This window comes from Dicentrarchus labrax, unplaced genomic scaffold (assembly GCF_905237075.1).
Source record: "Dicentrarchus labrax unplaced genomic scaffold, dlabrax2021, whole genome shotgun sequence".
Lineage (NCBI taxonomy): Eukaryota > Metazoa > Chordata > Actinopteri > Moronidae > Dicentrarchus > Dicentrarchus labrax.
This window is the reverse complement of record NW_026136712.1, coordinates 14,115,097-14,141,449: the sequence shown is the minus strand read 5'-3', so window position 1 is coordinate 14,141,449 and position 26,353 is coordinate 14,115,097. Positions and strand designations below refer to the sequence as shown.

At 43.4% G+C, this 26,353-nt stretch overlaps 1 protein-coding gene across 28 annotated transcripts in view; it reads left to right on the top strand.

Moving 5' to 3' along the window:
• tcf7l2 (transcription factor 7 like 2) overlaps window positions 1-25,462 on the top strand; it is an 89,613-nt gene extending 64,151 nt beyond the window's left edge. For 3 of the 28 annotated variants that reach the window (XM_051417329.1, XM_051417319.1, XM_051417324.1), the window contains 10 exons: window positions 7,978-8,110; window positions 10,757-10,859; window positions 11,877-11,963; window positions 16,262-16,387; window positions 16,486-16,648; window positions 16,977-17,084; window positions 17,761-17,809; window positions 18,587-18,637; window positions 19,833-19,905; window positions 23,202-25,462. In XM_051417329.1, the coding sequence (XP_051273289.1) occupies window positions 7,978-8,110; window positions 10,757-10,859; window positions 11,877-11,963; window positions 16,262-16,387; window positions 16,486-16,648; window positions 16,977-17,084; window positions 17,761-17,809; window positions 18,587-18,637; window positions 19,833-19,905; window positions 23,202-23,655 (1,347 nt within the window). In that variant the 3' untranslated portion in view covers window positions 23,656-25,462. Of the gene's footprint in view, window positions 1-7,977; window positions 8,111-10,756; window positions 10,860-11,876; window positions 11,964-16,246; window positions 16,388-16,485; window positions 16,649-16,976; window positions 17,086-17,746; window positions 17,810-18,586; window positions 18,638-19,832; window positions 19,910-20,448; window positions 20,522-21,064; window positions 21,127-23,201 lie in introns of those variants that run through there. The other 25 variants (XM_051417327.1, XM_051417313.1, XM_051417321.1 and 22 more) reach the window with 18 other exon arrangements.
• The last annotated feature ends 891 nt before the right edge of the window (window positions 25,463-26,353 follow it).

Genomic DNA, 26,353 nt, shown 5'->3' with positions numbered 1-26,353 from the left:
CGACTACAGGGGGAAAAGGGAAAAAAAGGAACAGCGTATTAAGAGAAAAGTGTCTTAGTTGTTTCTGTTGCCAACTTTTATAATACCTTTATACAGCTGGAGAATGTCCTTTTTTTTTTAGCTCACTTTTAAATATATATTTGTTAGATTTTTTCCCCCCAACATGTCTAAGTTCCTTAATTTAGATGATTATTCTTAATTATTTTTCTTTTTCAATAACCCTCATCATGTTATATTAAATATATATTAAATGTCACTGTGCTTAGATGGAAATATTTTTTTTCTATAAATATTTAATTTGTCATGGTTATTAGGTTAGGTTTAGGTTGTTAGAGGTTATAAAAGGTAATTAAAGGCTGACAAGTCTAGTTAATTATAGAATGTAAAAATGAAAATGATCCTTACATTCACAGATGTTTTTTCATTTTAAAACATTTTAAGTTCCTATGAGTAATAAAAATGTCTTTCTTCAAAATTGGGTTTCATTATTTTTCCCCCTTTTATTACGCATCTAGATAATCCCAAGTATTAAATGTTTAATGCGGGAACAAATCTTTTCTCTAAACCATCTTAGGAAAAAGAACAGATTTAAAATCTTTTTTTCCATCTTTATTGACACACTTTATCTCTAAAAACAACGCTGCAAATTTTAGGAACATATTTAGTTCTCCAAAATAACAGTCATTATTTGACAAGTCATTTTAATGGAATTCCCCTGCAATGCCCCTTGTCTGTGTATGCACTGATGTCCAACAGATCTCTTGAATTTCTTTGCGCTTGTTGAAAGAAGTCTTGAAGCTCATCATTTGACTTCAGTATTCAGAAGAATAATGGATTTGAAGGTGAAATAGTTACAGAGAAAGGAGAACGGGGAGAAGAGGGCGGTGAGGAGGGGCTTGAGGCCTTGTTCACATGAACCTTGAATGGAGACAGAGTTGAGGGGGGGATTTAAGAGAAGAATTGTTCTCCACTCTAAGGTATTGTTTAGAAAAAGGGTGAGAGGGAGGGGAAAAAAATAAAAAAGGAGTGCAACGAAAGGTGCCACGTCCGTGTCAGTGTGAAGACTTTCTCTCCCTCTCCTCGGTTTCCCCCCCGGAAAGTGGGTATGAAGAGGGGACTGTCAGCATCACACAGATAAAGTGACTGTTGGCCACACTTTGCTGAGCCTGCCCTCCCTTTGTGGATGTTGTTGTGTCTTGTTCCTTTTTTCCCCCTTCTATCTCTCTCCCTCTCCTGCTCTCTCCTCTTTGTCTCCATCTCTCGCCTTGCTCGCTTTACCTTGTAGCCAAAGCTTTTCAAGCTGCCAGTTCGTCTCTGGGCATCCTGGAGGCACAGCAGAGCCCACACACATACACACACATACTCTAAGAAACACATACACAGACCCAACGTACAGCAGGGATTTGGGTAATAACTGATTTTTTTGTGTGTGTGTGTGTTTGTGAGTATTTTTTTTTCTGGAGTATTGCTTGTGGGAAGACTGCTGCAGTGCTGAAAAGCTGCTCACAGTAATTTTTCCTTCTCTGTCTGGCTCTCACTTTTTGTACTTCTTGTCACCGGCATCAAAACTTTCACTGAGAAAGAAGAGGAGACTGCTGGCCGCTAAGAGCAAGGGCTTCTGTGGTTAGAGTGAGGGATTTGTTTTGTTTTTTTAAAGGATGAATGTGGGTGGGTGGGGAAGATTGTGGTGACTGTGTGTGTGTTCTTGGAGAAACTAGGCCTCAGACCCTGAGCTTGCTCTAGACGCCTCAAGAGATACACACACTCTAATGTCAAAACCTGGGGGAACAATGGTCAACTGGCCGCGGCACCAAGTGCAAAGAGAGGGGGGACGATAAACACACACGCACACACCACCACACATGCCCAGCAACACACTCGCACACAGTGGAGGAAGGAGCCAAGGCAGAAACAGACAAAGAAGGAGGAGAAGTGAAGGAGAGAAGCGGCCAAGAGAAGCAAGAGGGCTTCTCCCCGGCGTAGAGAGGGAAGGAGGATCTGGGGGGGCCAGGTGGAAGGAGGAGGAGGAGGAGACGGGGGCGGGGGTGGGACAGAGGGGGTCATGTACCCGCGGGATGGAGCTTCAGCCGGGCCGGAGGAGACGGGAGCCAAGGCAGGAGTCCTGGGCCCCGGGCTCTCTCTCCTCCAGCAGGTGGGCTGCTGGCACCTCAATCTGAGCAGCTGGGTGAGTAACACAGCACTGCTCCCCTGCTTCTTCACTGTCTCTGCTTTTTCTTACCACTGAAGGTTTTTAGCATTATTCTGACAGGTTGTTGTTGTTGTTGTTGTGGTAGTGAAGTAGTGGTAGTAGTTTGCTGAGGGGAAGGGAGTGGGGGGGTGGTGGTGTTTGGATGGAGAGTGTCGTGGTCATCTGATTTTTGAGTGTTTCAAATATTCTGCCACGTAGGAAACTTTTGTGTGTGTGTGTGTGTAGTGTTTTGCGTATGCTCATGCTAATTGCATTTTGCTAATTGCTCAAAACATGGCATCTACTAGACTGATGCTCCAGAGGCTTTAGTAATTGTCACACACTTTAAAATTATTTGTTTTTCAATGCTCTTAAATTAAGGCCTAAATAATAAATATTATAAACACTGTAGCTAGATTAATTTAAAAAGTACATTTTCAGAAACCTGATTCTCTCGAGAGGAATATTATTTACTTGACAAAACATTATTTGATCAAGCTCATGTCTTAACCATGAAATGTAAAATAAGATTTCAATAACCTCACAGATTAACATATTCCTTTGTTAATGTTGCCATCCAATTCAAATTCTTAATTGCCCGGCTTTCAACTGAAATTCTGAGGGGCTGATTGCATTTCAAAAGGCAGAATTCACTCTGGCTCTTAACACTGTGATACAATATCACCTCTTAGAGAAGCCCCTTTAACTCAGGTATGAGAGCTCAAGAGGCTGTTTACATTGAAAAGAAATAGCTTTAACACACGTGTGTCTAAGAGGCGATTTGTCTTCACAGAATACAACAGTTCTACCAAATACCACTTCATATTTAAGCTATTTGTGCACAGTTTTATTTATCTGTGACATATCAGAACATGTCCTTTCTGCAATTCTATTTGATGTGCCGACTATCAAAGATGGGAAGCAAAAATAAATGGTGACGAACGACTTGAGTGCTAGCGAAGAGAGCAAGAGGAAGGGGAGCAAAGGCTCTGGCCCACATAATATTTTTGTTCAGCGCTCTGATCAAGCAGTCGGCGTGTCACTGCAGCAAAGTGAATAGATTAACTTTTAAATATACTGTGGTCTCGGGAGCCCCTTGCCCTCAGAGACGCATCTTCTCTGCAAGAGAAAACTGATCAACACCTCCATATCTGCTTTTTAAATCCTTTTGCCTCCCCCCTACAATTCCCAGGTTCTTGATATTGTGGAGAGGTTTTTTTTTCTCTAATGATTAACCAAGAAATATTAATTCTGAAATGTAGCAGGATTTTTTAATCAGCCTGCTATGCTGGAGGATCATGGCTGTGATAAGCCTTTAATTTGTCGGAGCATTTCATATTCCATTGCCGTTAATCTCTAAGTATTCCTTTAGATTGTCTGCTTGAATCTGAGGATTGATTTGACTGAGTGCTACCAGGGATGGCGTGTATGTGTGTGTGTGTGTGTGTGTGTGTGTGTGTGTGTGTGTGTGTGTGTGGTGTTGGTATGATACAGGGTTTGCTAGAAGATGAAGATCTTTAGCCTGGAGGGGGCACTCTATACCTCCCATAGGAAAACAGCAATCGTGTGTAAACACATTTTAACCGGATGACACTGAATGATATCAGATGATTCATTAGATTCGTGGCAGCACAGTTTGTACTTTTTGTTTTGCTCAAATCAAATGGTGCGCACATACTCGCACACACTTACAAATTACTCTTCCCTGACACTTTCCCCAGCTCTCCAGTATTGCTGTTGAGTTTTTCTGTGTGGTGTCACTCCATGTGCCTTGGACATGGGCCACTTGCACGCTCTGGGAGAGGCTCAGGGCGCTCTGGCAGCCTTTTCTGCTTGCTTTGGAATTTGGAGGCCTGAGAGGACCCCAATCCATCACAGCACTGTCATCCCCACATCTCTCTCCTCTCTTCCTGGCCTCCCTTCCCTGCCCCGGCCTCACTACAGCTCATTAGCGCCCCGCAAGCTGTTGTGACAACTCATCATATCATGACATAAAGCAGAGAGACAGAGGCTCTAGCCCCCCCCCCACTCAGCCACCCCCTGGGTCCGCAAGGTCGCCACCTTCACATTTAGGGCTCAAATTGGCCCTGCGAGGTGCCACCAGGCGGAAATGCAAGGCCAACAGCTTTTTCCTGTCCGGCCTCCACCTCTCTGTCTCCCTCCCTTTGTCTCACTCCGTCCTGCTGTCACTTTCTCACCCCCTCTGCCTTCCCCTGGACCCCCCTCTCCCTCTCCCTATCCAGTGGTCTGACTTGAAGCAGCTCATTCATTTGTCCACTTGCAAAAGGCTCTTTTCACACGGTGGCGGAACAGCATTTCTCATCAGCTAGTATAGGAAATATTTTACACTGGAGACGGTGTTCTGGTCATACCTGCACTGCAGCTCATGAAATGAGTTTAACACTTGCAGAGCTACATTTGAGAAGTTTTGAGACCAGAAGATAGTGGTGTATGTTTGCCATCAATGTCCATGTACAAGTACTGACACAAATGGATGACACAAAAAACTAAATACAAATCTATATAAGCTTCTTTTCCAATAGAAGAATAGAATAGAATGGAATAGAATAAATAGAGCCAAGGCAATATCAACATGACTAGAGGTGGCAACTGCTGTTTCTTTTTTTGTCTGCTGTACTTAAGTGTGCTGCCTGCACTTCACAGCACTGGCCTTCCTCAGCAGCAGGCGCCGTATGTGTCCTGGCCGTGGAAAGAGTCAATGTGCTCATTGATGTTTGTTCAAGAGTGTGCTCTTAAATTTTTCTGCAGGGTCTTTTGATTTCGAAATCTCTTTTTGAGGCCTGACCATGGTCATCATGACTACAGAGCAGTGTCTCTGTTTGTCCTCTGCTGTATTTATTTGTTGTAATGATGGAGGTGGTGGGAAGGATGCAAGTCAGCGGGAGTGTAGGGGCAGGAAATGTTCTTTCTTTTCCCCTGGATTTTGTAGAGCAGGGAGAGTAAAGCCTCCCACGTTGCCTGCTTTTGTTTCTCGACGCTCTATGGGCTCTGTGCGGCTGAAGCACCCAGCAGCCTGCCAGACGAATCCTGGGCTTGTATTGTCCCACAGTGACCACAGGGCAGGTGCTGGGCCTCCTTTCCGCCGGGACCACCGGGCGCTGCCTTGACGTCAGCGGGAGGCAAAGTGGGTGTGCAAATATCACATGGCCTGTAGAGTGAGCAGGTGAGCTGATTGAACACATCAGACAACAGGAAGTCCTCATCAGCTGACCGACCATACATGCACAGGGTAATCAACACTGTGGGTGTTCGTTTGACTGATGCCACTGACATTGGATTTCTTAAGGCTTCACCGATGTCGGCAGAAAGAACTCAAAGAATGAACGATAGGGGATAGCAAGTAACTAAACAGTCTTGTTGGTTTTTTTTATTGGAAAGCAGCAAAAACCACCAACACACTGACTACCAAAACCTAAGTTTTGTTGCTTTCTTCACATCCAGCCACTGTCTGTAGTAGACTGAGCCGACTATAGAGGCAGCAGTCAGTCCAATCCCTTGCTATTTGCCTCACTCTGGGTTTTTCAAGAAAAAAAAAAGAGCACACTCTTTGACCACAAGTGACTATGATGTAAATCGGCTGGCTTCTAGTTCTCTCCGTCTCTCTCTCTCTCCCTCCCTCTCTCTCTCTCTCTCTCTCAGTCCCATACACACCCTCTCTTAACACCCCCTGTCTAAATGTGGACTCAGTGGATGGGCATTTTGAACTGTCTTCTCAATGGCCAGGGCCCCTGGACAAAAGAACTCATTTAAATGGCCACTAAAGCTTTTCAGCACCAAGAGATGAAGAATTGACAACATTCTTTCACATCATTACCCGAGGGAGGAGCGGGGAGTCGTGAAGGAGGAGGTTAGGAGGTGAGAGATAGGGGGGACAAGAGAAAAAGAGGGAGCGAGAGAGAGGAAGACAGAGGCCATTTTCTAGCATTCAGCTGCCGATTCATCAGCTGCATCTGGCAGCTGTCATAACCCCCATCCTGATTGTTTTTCTACCCGTTTTTTCTTTGTCATCCCTCTATTCTAGATGTGTAGATCAGATCAGCAGCCCCCTACGCAATGAGGACTGCCTTGGTTTATGTTTCTTTTTAACGAATCCCATTCCACCTCCCGCCCCCCTCCACCCCCGACACACAAACACATATATACACACCCCCAATCCCTCTCTCCTTCTTTCCTCCATAGCCTTTTCAGCTCAGGGCTGTGAATGAGTCCCAGGAGTCTCTCTGCCTCCCTGGAGTTCTGCTGGGGTTCATTAATCTTTCATTGGGACCATGGCAATAGGGAATGCCCCCCCCCCCCCTCCCCACTCTCCACTCCCCCACCATTGCCACTACAGAATAGAGGTCTAGATGGCCAGGCTTGTACAGTCCATACAGATGGACAGCTTTGACTACCCGGTGAAAATTTAGCACAGGGCTCTGAATGGACTGTTGGTGTATTAGTCTCTTGCACGGGCCCGATATTAGGCCTCAAACAGCCCGGGCGGATGATTAGTCTGCAGCATTAAGTTCTGCTCACATTTGTCTCGCCTTGGGCCCACAGCGTTACATTTGTATTGTCAATGAGCATCGGGCAACTGAGCATCTTATGTATGTATGCCCCCCTGCCAACATCTAGTCCCATTAATGTTTTTCAAAGTCTGTTGGAAATGTGCCACAGTGGAGCGTTTTTTTTTTTTTTTTTTGCATGGGTTAAAGTCACTAATGAGGGTGTGTGGCCTATCAGAGAGCACTCACACACGCACACACACACACACACACACACACACACACACACACACACACACACACACACACACACACACACACACACACACACACACACACACACACACAGGCAAGCAGCTTGGTGTCTCACTCCTCTCCCCCTGAACATATCATCCATGTTATGATAAGCCTGATTAGTGCTGCTTCTTTGACTGCTGAGGGCAGGATAAGGATGTGTGGGTAAAGAGGCGAGAGCAGTCTCTTCCACCAGCCTAATCTACAGCAGAGCTCTAATCTGGTTATCTTGTGGTCGGGGACTGTGTGTATTAGTGTCTGTCTCGGGCCTGGCCTGATGAGAGGGGCTGAGCTCCGGTTAACACAGGGGCCCACGGCAGCACACCCCTAAAGCTCCACTGTAATCTTTGGGTAATTGAAAAAAGGGGGCCTGCACCACTTAGGAGCACAAAGAGAAGATTACATAGCTAAAACTAATTTGGCAAAAATGCAGAAATGGATTTTCAGCCCCACCTCCTCTCTCCTAACCCTTTTATTACAATACACCCCTACCCTCCATGAACCGGGCCCTGGGGGAATAGATGAGCAAAGGGGAGCGAGGAAGAGGGGAGACCAGGAGGAAGAGAGCGGAGCGCTGACTGGAGCTGCTAATGACTGTGGATTTACACGCGCTGCCTTGATTTCGTGGTTTACAGATGATCGATTACTTCACTGCAACCATGGTTAAAAGTGCCTCATCACACATCAGACCCAAATGTGAACTGGCAACCCCCCAAGCCTCTTATATTGTGTTACTGAATTCCAGGGTGACACCGCAGAAGTGTTTTTAATTACAAACCACACTATTTTCATTGTGGCTTGGTGGTTTGGCGCCTCGAGAGTACCCAGAATTTGATAGCTCTTCTGTCGAGAGCCTTCAGACCAAGTTGTAATTCTGTGGCAAGCGCCTGCAATCTCTAACCCCTAACCCAAATATTAACCTTTTTTTTTCTTTCCCCCTTTCTCTCTCTTTATTACTGTCTGTCTCTCCCTGCTTCTTCTTTCTCTCAGTCTAATAAGGTTCCAGTGGTACAGCACCCTCACCATGTGCACCCTCTCACGCCTCTGATCACCTACAGCAATGAGCACTTCACACCGGGGAACCCCCCACCTCACCTACAGACAGACGTGGATCCCAAAACAGGTAAAGCCCAAAGTATTTTTCCACCGCATGCGTGTATGTTTGATTGGAGGATTTTTTATTCAAAATAGAATTTCAGTTAGCAACATGCAGCTTGAATCCTGCCGAAAAACAGCATTAGTAAACGGCACAGTGTGTTTTTAAAGGGCGAAACTTCTGAACATACATTTCAAAAAGAAGTTGAGAGAAAAGCACAGAAGCAGCTTTCCTTAGATAAGGCACGTCACCTCTTTGCACTGATGGTTGTGTAAATGTTTTATTACGCCCTGCCACCACAGTTCACATATTCAGGACTGTGTTTGTCTTGATGGCGTCTGTCTGTCTGTAGACACATTCTTGTAAAAACAGATCAAGATTAAAACGTAATTCAAGCGTCACGTTCACAGCACAGGTGTTCTGTAAGGTAGACTGTATTGTTTAAACAACTGTCTTGTTTAAAACTGACACCACCCATACATAGAAATGTCTAATGTTTCCATTATTTGCTTATCGAATGAACTGATACTGTTAAAGTGGGACAAAGTCATCTGATGTGCTTCTTGTTGACAACTTCTGCTCTCATCTGTTACTGATTGATTTAGCTAGCACGCTAATGAACGTGGCTTGGCCTCAGTGGAAAGTGGCCCTAAATTCGAGAACAAGAACCTGAACAGTGGCTCATAAACCTCTCGTTAAACATGGAATTTAGCAAACAACCTCGACCACAAGTACATTTGCCAAGGCTCAAAACAAGACAGCCAGAGAGCAGTACAAACTGAGTCCTCAAGGCTCTCTGTAGATGAATGATGTCTTCAACTAAGTACACAAAAATCTTCATAATAGAAGACCCAAGCACTTGAGCTTGTATGTTTTTGATTATCCACAGAACTGTAGTTATGTCTTTATAGCCTGTTGATCCTACAGATTCAGAGGGTCCGTGTTTAGCAGTCAGATTCTGCCCACACATCCCTTGCCCACCACCATTCAGCATACATTTTTAGGCAATTTCATTCATTTCCGTGAGCATCTTGACCCAGCACTTCATTTTGTTAACTGTCATTCAGCCCATCCTTTCAGGTTAATGCATTTTCAGTGCGGTGAATAATTTCATGCTTTCCAGTAGTCTCTGGTGGATTCATTCAATGTTTTAGGTAATAATGTTCCCTTATTATGATGGTCCTTACAAGGGGGAAATAATGCGCCAGCTGCTGTTTAATGTAGTGCTTAATGGGGCTGCTTAATTGGGCTCAGTGTTTAATTAATTAATGAGCTATATTAGGTCTTCAGCGCTGTGTGGCAATGGGATAATGTTCGTAAGGCTTTCTTTTTTTAATAGAACTTGCCTTTGTTATAACAGTATTCTGAGTAAAGTTTTCCGCTTGGGCAGAAACTGCTGCACAGCACATTGTCCATCAGTAACAGAATCCCTCTCAAGAGTCAGTTCCTGGATAACCTGGATCAGCTGCAGACTTTGGGTGTAACCACCAACACCAGCCAAGTTCTGATCTGCAAAGACTGATCTGGCTCTAATTCGGCCGTGTTGGCACTGGTCAAAATATCTCCGGCAACAGCTGCACAGGCAAAGCCAGCTGTGTGTAAGAAACACATATCAGCCAAAATGAAAGTACCCTAGTTCCTGTTCTACTGAGCGCACACACCTCCTTGCTGTGCTTTTACACATGTCTAGTGTTGCCTGTTTCAAGTTTGTCATGAGAGAGAAAGTTATTTTTACACCCGACTGTGTACGAGACCTTTTCAAGGCATTCATTCAGGGCAGCCGTTTCTTTGCCTGTCAGCTGCCACAGAAAGTAAAAGGCAACACCGCGGACGCTGTGATTGCTTGGCGATGCCCTCAACGAGAGCTGTCCTAAATTGGACATCTTTGTCACTGTTCGTCTGTGGGGGATAACAAACTAAATTCGCTGCGTTTTTTTCGTGTTAAATCTGAGGATCCGTTGGACAAATGGCTACAGACGAGCCAATGTACACACCCCGTTTCAATAACCGTGTCAAAACTCACAATAAAACTGAACGTATAGATATTTAGGTAGCCATTAGTATGAGTCAAAAGCAGAGGTACTGATTTAAACTGAAGAATAACTTAATTTTAAAATAATTGTTGTAACCTCAGATCATAATCTGCATTTGTTGCATATTTCTAATATTGGTTTATTCATGTATATCAGGTAAAATCCATATCCATCCAGCCAGTATATCAGGATAAATCAGCCTGACTCTACCTGCAGCCCTGTATTAGCAGCTCTCTGATCACAGAGAAGGCTTTAATTATATTGTTGTGTTTTGTTAACTTCTAAACCTCAGTCATTTTATATCATTAGTCTTCTGAATCAGTAGACAAATGTGACAAGAATCGTGTTGGTGTTTTCTCCTCACCTCTCTCCCCTCTGCCTCATCCAACACATTGTGCCGCCGCCGCCGCCGCCTCAAAGGCCTTTGATCAGGAAGTGTGATTTAGCACTGTGTACATGCGAGCAACAAGCCCTCTTCCTCCTCCTCTTCCTCCCATCTGCACTCCTGTGATGTCTGCCCCATTCATATGTGAAACTCTCAACAATGAATGAATTCAGCACTGACAAAGATTTGTTTCTCTCTGTCATCATCTTGTCTGTCCACCTCCTCTCTGCTCCTGTCATCCTCTTTCTTCCACAGGAATTCCAAGGCCTCCACATCCCCCAGATATATCTCCTTATTACCCACTGTCACCTGGCACTGTCGGTCAGATCCCCCATCCGCTAGGATGGTTAGTACCACAGTAAGCAAATCTTTTTTTACTCTTTCTACTGTATTCTCTTATGAGTTGTGTGAAAAAGGCTGGCAACACCCACATATTGTAATGATTAATAAGCATAATCTGAATATCAAGCTAAATCATTAAAGAGAAAACCAGCTAACAATGAAAGCAGATATTACCTTACATGTGTGTACACTGTGCAGCAGCATGTTGGTCTTTATGTACAAAGAGTCATTTATGGAAGCTGTCTCTGTCTTCTCCTGGTCCCCAGAGTGTGTCCTTTCTCTGTGTTTGAGTCCTCTAAAACTTAAACTTGATCCCTTAACTTTCTAACGCACTCACTCCTGGACCACAGCAGCCCATTGCAGTTTCCTCAGGCCCTCACCCACCTCAACTTGCTACTTTGTGGCAAATACTATTTTGCATGTCTCTGTATGGTCCAATTAGAGTAATGAACCGTGATTGCCCGTATTTTACCCACAATTCCACACGGGGGCTCTCCCCTGGTAACTCTTGTCAACACTTGTTAATATGACAAAAGGCTACAAATTAAGCTCTGTTAATTTAATGTTTTCTCACCGCGATCTAAATACCGAGAGAGGCCCAGAGCGCAGCCATGGCGCTCTTTGATTTGCTGCACTTTATTTTGGTATAAATTTACATTCATTATTGTTTGTCTTTGAATGTGTAGACCTCAATTAGCGTGATGGCTCCATTAAAGAGACCCGCGCTTCGTCTTTAATTATCACAACAAAACACCTAGTTCCAGCTTGGGGAGGAACAGGGCCCCACTCTGTCGACACCGAGCGAAGGGTTATGAAATTTAATTAGCCATTGCTATCAAGATTTGTGGCATTCAAATTGTTCAGAGTTTTCCTCCCTTTGATCTGCGCTCTGCAATCCCCTAGATTTTTGTCCTGATCAAATGAGAATAAAGAGGCCCACGGTGGGGAGAGGAGAGAGACAGAGGGCTTTACCTTCTCCATCAACCTGGTTCCTTTACCTTTTCGCCTTTCTTCTTTTCTTCCCCCTTCCCAGGCAAGGTCAACCTGTTTATCCAATCACAACAGGGGGTTTTAGACACCCCTACCCAACTGCGCTCACTGTCAACGCATCCATGTCAAGGTGAGTTGAGCCCTAGGAGCTAAACACACACACACACACACACTCTCTCCCTCATACGTTCAGTTGTGTGTTTGTGTTGGCTGTGAGGGCAATGCACAAGCAACACACATGCACACTCACATGCAGAGACAGGGAGCAGTAACTTCTCCCTTAAGGAGAGCTCACACTCCCCATCTCTGTGTTCAAAAGGCCAATTCTCCAGTGTGGGGCTCCAGCTAGCATGCTCAAATATTAATTATATTTATAATTTTCTAATGAGGCCCCTGAAGAACATTTACCCCCACTGCATGTCAGCCAGATCTGAAATGAGCTGGGGGCATGTCCTTGCTGTGAGTCTGAGCAGCCAGACAGATAAACAAACACAGCAACACTTTGAAGGGGACTAGATGATATAAGCTGGGGCCTGACACTTGGCTAGCGCTTTGGTCCAGCCCATTAGGGTCCAGCTCAAGTGCTGCTGTGGACATTAGTGCACCCATGGGGGGTATGTGTATTTGTTGCCATCTTGTATACATGTGTGTGTGTGTTTGTCAGTTGGTGTTAAACTACTTACTGTTCCCTTGAGGGACACATGTCCTCTATATTGGTGGGAAGCGAAAATAATTAATTTTGGATGACTAAAAGCCCGTGATTTGTGGGTCTAGAGGAGCCAAAAAAGCAACAACACAAAAACAAACAGCCTCCTACTCCACTGCCTCCACTCCTCCTCCTTCTTCTCCCTCCTTCTCCCCTCCCTTCTACACGCCCTTGCAGCAGGGGACTTTGGACGGGGCTGGTTTAGAGTCTAGGGATGAGGCCAAGCTTTAGTTTAATTACAGCCTGATTGGAAAAGCAGCTCCTGAGGGCGGCGTGTTTAGACCTCTGTGACATTGATGGATCATGTAGATGCAGGGAGGGAGGAGTCGCGAGGGGAATGACATTTTTTAAAGTGTAGCCCTGAGAATAAGGGAAAACTGAGTTTGTAAGCAGTCCAGTTCCGTTTTTTGCTGTTAAAGTTCCCTTTTTGTGAGTCAAATATAAATACCATCTTGCATCAAATGTTACTTTTAAGCTAATACTAGAGAAGGGTGTCTGGATTAGAGTCAGATTTGGCCCTCCCAGCTCTTCCCAAGCAAGTCTCAGGTGCAAAGGGTCAGACGGTGGGTCTGTTCAGACGTCGGCATCTGGCAGCAGTACCCAGCCAACCTGGGCTTTAAGTGACTGCTAATTTGGTCCCTTAATGACAGCCTCTACATTGTGATCATCTTATTTCCAGTGCAGTTAATTGAATATACTGGCTGGGGTGTGGGGGGGGACTGGCCATGGGGAAGAGCTAATGCCCTGTGATGAGGCCCCTAATTGAATTAGTATAACTGAATAGATGGAGGGCTCTGGGAGCTCTCTGGAGAATGGGAGGGTTTAGCACATCTCCCCCTAAAAAAAAAAAAAAAAAAAAAAAAAAAAAAAATCCTCCTCACACATTAAAAAATCCTACCCTAAATTCAGATTTTGATGTGACAGAGGAAAAGAGTCAATTTGTTGACAAAGTCTTGTAAAGTTCTGTCTAATTGTGTCAGCAAAATGGCAGAATCCTTTCATACATAGCCTTCAGCCAGTTGGTTTTGTTCAAAGAATGGACCAGACTGTTGTGATAGCTCAAACGATTTGTAAGGAGCAGGCTGAGTGGAGGAAATCGGAGAGAAAAGACATCCTGGCCTTGTACTCTTGTCGGGAGCCGGTTCTTTGCAAGAGCATGCGGCTTCAGTATCAGTCCCCTGTGCTGTAGCCCGAACTGAATTAGGATGCAGGGAATGAATCAGGTACCTCGTAGTCCTGCAATGAGCACCTTACACCTAGGTCCTGTTAAAAAATGCATTCTTTTTGGACGGGAGGAAAAAGAGCCAAGGAGAGTAGAGACAGACAGAAGAGCAAATGAAAGACATTATTTTGATAATGGGGTTGGAGCCAGTGCAGGTCCCCTATAATGTGTGTGTGTGCGTGTGAATGTATGTGTGACAGGTGGGAGGATGTGAAGGCCCCTTTGCCCCTTATGCTTAAGCCTGCCCTTTGATATGTTCCCCCATCATCCTGCTCTCCCTCTTTTCCTTGGGAACGCGAGAAGCGCACCGGCCGGATCATTATACATTAAACAGGCACGGGGGCTACTCCTTCGCATTGGCAATTAAATGGCACTGGCTGACACTGGGCTTGCTGCGCCAGTGACCCCCCCCCCAACACTGCCAGCCATTCTTACCTTTCAGATTGAGACGTAGGAGCCCCAGGGTTGGGGTGGGTGGATGGGTGGGTGGGGGTCTCCGCTGCGTCTCCCTCTCTGTGTTGGTTAAATTGGTCCAAGGCGCTGCTTGCTGCTGATGAGCCCGGATGATGATGATGATGCCCCCACGCTTCAAAGGGATGGCCGTCATGTTTAAACCATAACCTGGGCCATGCAGTGGCAGCAGGAGGAGGGGAAGGAGGGAGGGAGAGAGGAAGCAAAGGAGCATGGAGGTGGTGAGGGGACAGGGAGGAGTAGAGAAGAAGAAGAAGAAAAAGAGGAGAAAAAAATAGATCTCGGAACAGAGGAAATTTTAACAAGTGCACAGAGAGAGAGAAGGAGGGAGGGTGAACAGGGAAAGAGGAAACGCAGTGAGCGAAGAAAATGCAGCAGCCCTAATGATGGGCGATATGCAGCCACTGCTGCCGAGCTCCCCATCAACGGATGACATGGCACAAACACCAATGTGTCAGTGATGAAGGGAGAAGAGGGGAAAGGAGAAAAAGAGGGAAAGAGTTTGAGGGGGGAGCGCACTGGCACTCCCCTGAGATGGCCTCCAACAGAAACTAGTTGTTCCTGGCGAGTTTATCCTCATCATTATATTCTGGCTCGGAGCCATGCAGCCAGACACAGCCAGATAATGAGCTGCTTTAAAAAAAAAAGAATTATTCCTCCTTTTTTTCTTCTCCTTCATCCTCCTCTCTTCTCTTAAATTTGTGTGTGGTCACGTGGAGCCGAGGCGCCGCGCTGTAAATATACACATGCAGATAGACGCACACACGCTCAAACACAAATAATTAGTGTCATACATACACTGGCACATACAGTAGAGCGGCGTCTTATGGCTGTTCTGGCCTGTGAAACGATTTCATAAATAAGGGTTTCTGGCCTCGATATGTGGAGCGGTTGGAGATGATGAAATGATGATAGGAGTGTAGAGGGATGAAGATAAAAATGTCAGTGCTGCTGACAGTGCTGAATTGACAGAAAAGAATGGGAGGAAGCAAATAGAGACCCAATACCTGAAGTGATACCAGACTTTGATAGAACATTTTAATCTAGTTTGCAATATTCCTTGATAAGAGATAGAGGTTCAGGCTTTACCCCTCCAAAACCTGGCATTTTCATATCTATCTAACTGCTCAAAATGCAGTTTCCTCAACTCTTACAGTGAATTGAAGTTTTGCGATTGGCATTTGACATCTACAGATGAAAGACATTGTCAATGTCACTTAAATCTTATTAATACCACTGGCTCAGCTATCATAGGTGACAATTGTTGAGGCAGGTATGAACTTTTTCCTCAAAAACCTCAATGGTTCTTCTAGATCTAGAAGTCTCAGCACTGATATATCAGTCTGCATAGTCTCTCTGTAACTACAGTATGAGTAGAAAGGTTCAAGGTGCATAGAGCCCTCAAGCCAACACATTTCATTGAATCTGACATGAATTGTTGCCTTTATTTGTTAGGATACTCTTGTTAGTGATTATGGATCTCAATGAGGTTGTAATTACATAAAGGTAACAAAAATTCACTTAGCTCAAGTGTCAGTGTATAGTTTTTTTCCTTTTGAGTTGTTCAAAAACTTTCATTCAAGAGATTTATCCTTGTGCAACTGCCACACATTTAGCTTTTTCAAATGATATTTTACTGATGGTTTAGTGATAATTTGTAATTATTTGCTGTTATACCTTTGTGTAAAGTGTATAGCTGTCCAGGCTGGATTCTGTGATTAAATTAAATTCTGTGACATTTGACCTCAGACTCATTTTGAGTGGTAAAATCTATCCTAATTGGTTGTGAATAATAATACAGGAATCAGCCTTGGACATTTTCATGTGGATGTTTTGTATGTGCATTTATGTCTTTTCTTGTGACTAAAGGCCAATTCCATTTCTATGAAAGAAACTGAAAAACTATTTTGACATGTCTTTGAAAGATGGGATTGGAATTTAGCCCTTTTAGTCTTGTGTATACATGTGCGCCATCTTCTCATTTCACCCGTGTCCATTCTGACGATTTACACAGTCTTCTGTCCTCCAGGTTCCCCCCACACATGGTGCCCCCTCACCACAGTTTGCACACCACGGGCATCCCACACCCAGCCATCGTCACACCCAACGTCAAGCAGGAATCTTCCCACAGTGACATCAGCTCTCTCAACAGCTCGTGAGTAGACTTTCACTGCCCTAAACTTGTGTTTCAACCTTACATAACTGAGTCGTAGGTTGACTCTGCTCACCTTTCTGCCCTCTGGTCCTCCACAGGAAACAGTCAGACGCTAAAAAGGAAGAAGAGAAGAAGAAACAGGTCCACATAAAGAAACCTCTGAATGCCTTCATGCTCTACATGAAGGAGATGCGGGCCAAGGTGGTAGCTGAGTGCACACTGAAGGAAAGCGCTGCCATCAACCAGATCCTGGGGCGGAGGGTAAGTCCTAACACATCACTAGACACACACCAATGCTGTAGTGGTCAAAGTTATCACAGTGGTTCTGAATCCTGGTGCTCAGGATCCACCACCCTGCTACCTAAACATGGGCTGACTTACACCTGGGATTGAAAGTTAATACAGTTAAAAACCTGCTGGGCTAATCTAGGACCACAATAGGAATTCACAGGCCTATTAATAAAGAGGTTTTTGTGGTGACCTGATCAACATTGTAGATTTTAAGTCCAGTTCACAACCTGCATACCTTTACTTTTCCTGTTCATGGTAAAAATCTTTCTTTGTCTTCTTCTTGTTTCTCAATTGACAGTGGCACGCCCTATCGCGGGAGGAGCAGGCCAAGTACTATGAGCTGGCCAGGAAAGAGCGACAGCTCCACATGCAGCTGTACCCAGGCTGGTCAGCACGAGACAACTATGTAAGTTTTTAAGTTTACAAGTCGTAACGGCCTGTTCTTTTTCCCTTTCGCTAGGTGACATGACCAGGATGAGTTCTTTTGCTTTTTTCTTATCTAGCCTGAGTGGTCACTTTCTTCCTGTAATTTTCTTTTGATATCTATATCTGAGACTGGGACAGATTTGACTTTAGCCCATCTTGTTGTGACATGAAGGATATTTGAAACAAAGTCTGACAATGATGTTGTTTATTTGAATCTGCGGTGAATGAACACTTTGTTCTGACACATAAATGTGCAGATTCTCATCAGTTTTGTCCAGTTTTGGGATCAAGCTGACCAGAGTCTTCCATGAGCAGCCTTAGAGAAATCTGTCTTCCAAACCAGAAGCTCGTCAAGATGTCTTAGATGTTCAGAGAAGCAGAGGAAAATAAGACAAAAGATTACAGAGAAAGAAGAAAAGAACAGAAAACAGAGAGAGGAGGGAGGATTCTGGTCTGGCCTGTAGTGGCTGTTACAAACCGGAGGGCAGAGACAGAAAAAAAAAAAAAAGGCAGAGAAAGAATGAATGAATAAATAAGTAAACACAAAGATGAGTCCTATTCTCTGTTTCATGTTTTGGGCATTCTGCAATATAATAACTAAGGTTCCTGTCTGTGTCTATTTTTTTCTTTCTATTTTTTTGGCGGCTAACCAACAGGGGAAAAGGAAGAAGAGAAAAAGGGAAAAGCAGCAAGCAGAGAGCAATGGTAAGTGAGCTGCAATTATCTCTCATATTAGAAGAGCCCCATCATGTGTCAGGCAGATGTGACATCTTGCAAGATAAAAGTCAAGCTCGTTTTTTTTTTTGTGTTATGTTTCTTTTGTGTGTGTGTTATTGTGCCTGGCTTTTTTCTCTTTTTTTTTTGTATAGTTATGCTACCCAATGCAATATTTAAATGGTAGAGTTGCTTGTAATACCCCCCTTTTCCCATTACCCCCTAGCCTTCCCTAGCTAATAACAACTGAATATGCATGACCCCCCCCTCCCCTCCACACTCCTTCTCACCTCCCCTCTTGACACCCCCCCCCCCACTTTGCCCCTTAGCGTTCTGGTATTGTGATATGTATGTTTTGAGAATGTGAAGTTGAAGCATTGTGAGAGCCATTAACTTTGCTAGTGTTGTGTGCGTGGCCCCGTTTTATAATGCCTGTGCCCTGCAGATAGACTGCACTACAGTACTGTGTGTGTGTGTGTGTGTGTGTGTGTGTGTGTGTGTGTGTGTGTGTGTGTGTGTGTGTGCTTGCTGGGCTGCCCCTTGCTTGCTTTCATGCATGCTTTTATATCAACATAAGGAGAAAAAAAATCACTTACATCTTAAAATTAAGGAGGTTTGCTAATTCTATGATTTATCCATTTTTATTCTCATGATTCACATCTTCTGATCGTACTGTGAGGAGCAATGGCGACTTGTTATTATGTATTTTGCGCTCGTTTGGTGACGGATTTCTTCTTGAAGGCCTCTCTATCTGTTCTTTTTTTTCAGAACACAGAGAATATTTTCCAAACCCTTGCCTTTCACTCCCTCCGATTACAGGTGCTAATGTCATTTTGAGTATTAAATCACTAACTTGTTTATTTTTTCTTCTTTTTTTATTAATGTATATCTATTTATCAATGAATGTGCAAATATTAGGCAGGTTTAAGATTAAATTCTATATTTTGAAATATGCTCTTTTTTTCCCTTTGTTTGCTGCTTTTCTTTTCTCAAAATGTTGCTATTGTTCATTTGACTTAAAGTTAGATTATCTTTCATTTAATTTACCTCCATTTACTCATGTTGCTATTTAGTTTAGAGCATTTTCCGTATTTTGGCATAATCACTATGCAGTATGCTTGAGGGACTGATAATATAAAGTTAGATTATCATTTTGGAGTATGACCTGAGAGATCTGATGTCAGGGTAAACCTCCTTAATCTACATGCTTCGGTAGCTGCGCTTGTGCCTTTCCGATAGGCCAGCATGTGTTTGGCGTAGTCCCCCTTTAAAACTGTCTCTACTCAGACGAGACCTGGACTCAAACACCCCACCACAAATATTCTGCTGTCACTCTGTTCTACTTCTAATAATGACACAGTTACTGGGTAGAGCTAGCAAGTGACTGGCAGCTTTTCTGCAACAGACAGCCAATATTGATGGAAAACAGTCAACTGTTTGATGCCAGGTCTAAGGAGTAGATTCCTTCTTCAGGTTCCAGCCTTTTTAATCCTTCCCCTGGCTAGGGCTAACTCATGACCGTGCTGTCTTAGCAGTCTGCTACCGCTCTAGTTCTCTCACCTTGACCTTGTCTTTTTGGAACCATAGTGCACTGATACCATCTAGCAGAAAATTAATCCAATCTGCATTTGCTCCATTTATATCCTCTCGACCAAATAAGCGCTTCTTATCTTCAGCTTTAACTCCAGTTAGAATTTAGATTACATGTCTGAAAGCAACTGTTTCCACATTAATGTCATAATTTGATAATTTGCATGCATTTTGATTTTTACTAATGTCTGAAACACTAATTGTGTTCAGTCCTATCTTTAAAGGCACACTTGAGAATGGCTTTTAAGGGGTTTTTTGGGGGGGGTGTTCTTGCACAATGAGCCACTGCCAAGCTTCATAGATTCACTGTTACCTGTTTTTTCTCCTTTATTTCTCTCCTCCTTTTAAATTTCTGTTCCTTATGGTTTTGGTTTTGGTTCTATCCCTCCTCTCTGCTGGCTTCCCCTCCTTGTTGCGGCATCAGACCTGAGCGCTCCTAAGAAGTGTCGAGCGCGCTTTGGGCTCGATCAACAGAATAACTGGTGTGGCCCGTGCAGGTGTGTATGGTGTGTGCTTGCACTGGCCAGGGCCAGGTGAAGGCTGGGTAACTGTACACTGGGACTTCCTCCTTCGCTCTCTGCTGCTGCCTTTTCTTCCTCTTCTCCTCCCTCCCTCTGTCTGTCCCGCCAGGCTATCATGACCTCTCAGCTTCCTCCAGCCACGCCCTGCCGGTCTATCTCTAGGTTCCCACTATTTGATTTTTACCTCCTGTTTGGGAAGAAGGGCATTAACAGCATATGCCAGAGTGTTTGTGTGAATGGTGTCTGTGCGTATGTGTTGACGAAGAAACATTCTCTGGGGTTACAGGGGTTTCATTGCAGGATGTACAGTACAATAAGCCTCACTGAGATTGGTCAGAAATCCTAAACTGGCAGGTTGGGGCTTGGAGGATCTGGAGCCTGATGGCTTGGTCAATATGGAGGACATCCCAGTGTTGCCAGCCTAAACCTAAGCCCTGGCTACATGTTTTTGTCTGTGCAATGACGTGTCCATTTTGTTTTTTCTGTGTGTGTGTTTGTGTCTACCTCTTTGGCTAACAGATGCAAATACCCCAAAGAAGTGTCGTGCCTTGTTCGGGCTTGACCAGCTGAGTTTATGGTGCAAACCATGCAGGTATAACTGCTGTAGTACCAATGGGAGGAAGACATCCACAATGAGCAGCTTCTTCTCCTTGATTATTATATCCCTCTAAAACACGTTTCCATCAGCGTGGTAACAGATGGCAAACTCTTCTGCTCCTTTTCCTCACTGAGGAGCTTCCTGCTATAAATTCCCTCACAGCAATTTTTCCTCATTGAACTCGGTTTCAAGCCCAGTGGCAGAAAATGGATTTCTAAATAAGATTACTGAATATTTTATCTGAACAAAATATCTTGCTGCAAGATCATGGTTTCCTAATGTAATTTGGGATAACGTTTCTTACTATCTGGCTTGTTATGGTTGAAATCCATTTTCTCTCCAGGCAGTGGATAATTCACTCCCATCTTAACTGTCATGTTTGTTCTAATTGGCGTCCTTTGAATAACAATGTTATGCTTACAAATTTAGCCCTGCTTTCTCTGAGGGCCTGCTCAGTGACACTCTTTTCTGTGCCCTCTTCCTCCTCCTTCTCCACCTCTTCTTCCTCCAAACTCCTCTTCAATAACCCTTACTTAGTCCCTACCTGTTGTCTTTCTGTTCTGACACAAGCAGTCTTTGAATTGGGAATATTTTCATGGTAGGTATTTGTTTCTGCTAAGTAATACCCTTCTCTGTGTCTGGCTTGCACCACACCCTGCCCCACTCTTTCTTGACACAACTCTTCAACAACAACCATCGCCACACATTGTTTGTTTTTGCTGCTACACGTTCCATTTGTATTGTTTTAATCATTTATACAGGATGGCTCAAAATCGTACAATTTCTGTATTTTGCTGCACTTTAAGAGGTCATTTTGAGCTCTTTATTAGTTTAGTTTAAAGGAAATTACTCGGTAATGAAGGTCCAATAAGAATTTAGTCAATCATCTACACACACCCACAACTACTTTACTGTATTAAAATCATGTTTGAAATAAGTAGCACATCACACCCACCCACCTCCACACAGTCCGCCATTGTTGGTTTTTCCACTTGGCTCTCTTATTTCCCTCCCAGCTGACATACACAATATCAAAAATACTGCATTATTCCTTAAACAATAATAGCACATCATGAGATCAGGAGAGTCGAAAGTGCGAGATAATTCAGTCTTCGTTTTAGGAGCCGAGAGGTTAAAAGTTCTCTCTGGGCTCCATTTCCTAAAAGATGCATCTGGTGTAATTTCCCCCGAGACGGAGAAATCAATAACATACACAGGCACATACTATGAATCGATATGTCTGTTAAAAAATGGATATTAGCTCATTTGTTGCAGTTTGACAGACAGTTATCGAGAGCAAGATGTGTATTTAGTGGCAAAATGATACCTTTTTACGGCCGATCGATACTCCGCACCACCCAGTGCTGCAGTATCAGTGCAGAATGCACTTAAAAGCCTCATCCCCACTCTTTTCCAGACTTTTACAGTGTTCTATACTGTCCAGTGTTGTGTGCTTGTACTGTCAAGCTTATCGGAAATGCATGCCTGTCTTTCACCATAGCATGCGATCAAGGTTTTGTGAGCCCTTTTTATGTGATTTGCTGATATCCGTCTTCCTTTTCATTCTCAGTCATTTGCTCTCCCCGTTCATGTTTATGTTGAACTCCCCCCCCTCAGAATTACAGAAAAAGATTTGTTTGACAACCTCAATTACACAGTAGATCAGCCTTATATGTTACGAAAGCCTCAATCTTTCTTTTTATACACCTCAGTCTTCTTTTTACCTACTCCCTGTCCCTCCCAGAGTCTTAAATACTAATACTCCGTGGCCTTCAGGCATCCTTATGATAGAGTGGAGAGCTGAGAGAGGGGTCACTGCCAGGGTCAGGGTAGAGATGAGGTGGGCAGAGATTCCCCCTTAACCAAATCTGAACACAGCCTTCACAGCAGAGTCACCACAGATAAATGCAACAATCCCCTACTCTCCTAACTCCCCCTCCCTCCCCTCCCATGCTCATTCATCGGGTTCCACTGAGCGCAACGGGCCTGGCCTCAGGACTCAGCAGGCAGGGGGAGGGTCCCGACCCCAGGCAGGAATGCAAACATGATGCCTTGACCCCTCACGCACACACACTTGTGTCTGTGGGGCAGATACGGGGTAGTGTGGATCTTGTTGACTTTTTCGCCCTCGTATCCAAACTCTGTCCCCTCAGGAGAAGAGAGAGTAGAGCCAGATAGAGGTAGAGGAGTGAGGCAGGTCCAGTAACCTCGTGTTGCTGGAGAGAACAGGCTGATCCCCAGCTGTAGCTCTGCCTGTAAGAAGGCTGAGTTTATATGCGGAGAGCAACCATTACTACTTCTGATCTACTTCATTTTGCCCTCTCATCATCTCATCATCATCTTCATCATCTCTGCGTGTGCTTTTCATTTCCCTGCTGCTTCCTGTCTAGGTGCTTCACCTGTGATCTTTCCTTCATGTCTGTCCTGTCTGATGGTTTAGTATTTGGAAATTGACTGTCATTTCTACCACCTTTCTTCTTAGCACGACGCTCAAAAAAGCTACTTAAATGCACCTGTAATATGTTATCTGTTATGTGAAACCAGTTTCGAGTAATGGTTTTCCTTCATTTTAAAAAGGCAGCGGTGCATTTAAGTCAGCAACAGTGCTAAGAGGCAATGCAGTTTGAAGATGTGATGCTAAATAATGCTCTCTTTCTCTCACCTTATTCCTCAGGAGAAAAAAAAAGTGCATTCGCTACATCCAAGGTGAAGGCAGCTGTGCCAGTCCTCCCTCTACGGACGGAAGCTTACTAGACTCCCCCCCATCCTCCCCCTCCTCAGTGGTCCCCTCCCCCTCCTCAAAAGAGTCCAAACCTCAGACTGAACAAATGCAACCTCTCTCACTGACTATGAAACCGGCCCACCAGCCACTCCACCACCCGCACCTCCTGGCTGGGCCTCCACCATCTTTGGTTCAGCTGGAAAACTCTGCTGCAGCTAGCAAAACGCCTGGCGCCTCCTCCCACAACGGAGCCCTGGAGCACGGTGACGTCTCGTCCTCGCGGCAGCCGGGCTCCTCTGTGGTGTCCTCAATGGCCCGGTCCTCGGCATCGCTGTGTCATTCCCACTCGCTCCTCCCCTCCACGGCCCCTCAGCCTCTGTCGCTAGTGACCAAGTCTATAGAATAGTCTACCCTATTCTTCTCCTCTTTTCTAGCTCTGCACACACACACCTTTCTAGGCCCTCTCTCTGCTATATTTCACTTGCCGTCAGTTCTTTTCTCTTTTATGTTTCTGTGCCATAAGGCTTTGAAATTTTAGTTTTTGTTTTATTAAAGTTCATTGGTCAATATTTGACCCATCATTATCAAAAAATCTAATTATTATAAAGAAATGATACAATGAGCTGTAGTATAGCTTTGTGAATCTGCCAAAATTTTTATGAATTTTGTTTTGTCTTTTTTGTAGTATTCAACAGCGCAAACAGAAAAATTATTTAGTTCAACTTCAAAATGTTTAAAAGACGGATATAAAAAGGTAGGCTAGATTATTCAATGAGCCCTTTTCTTGAAAGAGTTGGTTCTCCTTCTTTATTTGTATTAAATACGAGCTTGCGAACCAATCATTTGACATCTGTTCAAACTCTAGGAGGGCATGAGGCTAGCGGTGACACCTCTCTGAGGAACAACTTTAATTGTGATGTTACTTGTTCTTGTTTAAATGTACAGAATAATGGGGAGGGGGGGATTACTGTGTTAAATATGCATTCTTCCACTGCGTTGTCTTTTTCTTTGTTGTTTACCTTTGGGGTGGAGTCAGGCAAGTTGGGTGGGCTTGAGGGGAGGTCGGGGTGGGAGGGTTGAGGGTTATTAAATTCAAAATGTCACAACGCTAGGACCAGTAGTATTTATTGCTTTAGAGATTGCTTGTTGTATCTTGTATGTGTCTCTTTTTGACTTTTTTTTTCTTAATACATTGTACAAATATTTTTTCTTAAGGTAAGCGACTTATATATGAATGATCCATTTTTACAAGGAGGTTTTAAAAGGCAAATCTTTTGTTATTGATTTCTTTCCTCACTGAAAACCTGGATTCCACTCAGTGTACTGTGTAGATCTCATGAACAGAAGTATGCACAACTTCATTTCAAGAAATGCGTCTATAAGCCATTTTACAAAAAGAAGAAAAGAAAACTTGAAACAAGAGACAGTGGGCACCGTGTCTTCAGTAGTTGGAAAAGTGTCTAAAGCCCTTCTTTTTTATTGCACAGTCACATCTCTCAGACTGTAGATTCGTGTACAGATTTTCCGTGCCAAATTTTGTGATAATTTTCTCTGCCCCTCTAACCATGCTGTAGGGATCTTTTTTTTTGTTTTTTTTGATTTTTTTGTTTTGTTGTTGTTTGTTTTTTTAATTTTCGATACCATTCTTTGCTGTGACGTTACATAGATTGCTATGTATGTAGTATAAATGTTGCTATAACAAATGTGTTTGGTAGCAAATTGTCAAATATTAAAATTTAAACTTAATAAAAAGGCGGACATCATACTGTATAAACCCACAAGGGCCAAATTATGTATATTAGGAGGTTCATAAAAAAACTATTAAATACAAAAAAATACACAAACTGCCACTTTTAAGTACACTACTACATATAGGTAGATAGAAAAAATAGGCATGTTGATGTTGCAAGAGGCTGTAAAAAAAGCTACAAGAGAATCATCCACTCGGTGCCATTGTAGTTGACATGACGCGACTGTAATCTGTCGATTTCTTCTCTGGTTTATTAAGATGCTAATGATAAATAGTTTGAATGTTTCCTTAACGGCTGTGATGTTCCTGTTCTATTTTATGCTCTTATCTTTTTGTTCGTTTGTTTTTTCCTGTTATTTTAAATGGTTCCAAAACCATGTTTTTTTGTAATGAATAAATGTTTATGCTGTACAGTCTCTGTAGCATGCAGTTCTGTATTAATAAAAGCAACTTAGTATGTGCACATCTTTGTCTTCCTTTTATTCTGAAATTCACTGGCAGGTGCAGCAAACAAAGAACATGTTTAAACAGTGAGTAGCCCTTATAAAGCTACAGTTCTCTCATAACAGAGAATCACCAAAGAATATGACTTATTAGTAATTTATATGTCTTCTTGAAAGAAAATGAATAAAGTAATGGTCTACGATTGTTTTCTTAAGTTGACTTTTGAGAACCATACTTCATGAATTAATTGCAAAGGCAGTAATAAACCCAGTAACCATGTAAACAGAGGGCACACATTGTTACTTGTGTAAGTACCAACAGAAAGCAAGAAACTATCAATGAGATGGTCATCTTAGTCCCAATTGTCCCAATTTTCAAAACCTTGACAAAAAATTAAAACATGAACATACAGTTCAATAAACTCCTGCTGGACACAGGACACTTTCAGGATTCCACAGTTTTTACTACTGTGTGTTTTCACAAATGCAAATTTAACAAAACGCTTCCTATTAGTTATTCTATATGCAGCTTATATATATTCATATTCAGCCATTCAATCCATCATACACTTACTATTTTACTTCAAAGTCACTCTAATGTTTTAGCAATCTTGTAAGTCACACAGAACAGAGTTCTTATCAAGTGTGTCTTTACCCATTCTGATACCAGGAACCAATTTCCAATGTACATTTTCTGGTCATAAAAAAATAGTATAGCCTTTTTCAGGATGTCAATGTTTCATTCAAATGCTCACTAAAACTGCATTTATACACCTGCGCTTTATGGCAAAACACTGGACTGTACATCGGTTAAAACATAACGCTATGTCCTCTTTTAAGGAGACACAATACCACTCAATCTAAACATCAAATTATGTTTTCGGTCTGCAGGAAAATCAATCGTGTAAAAT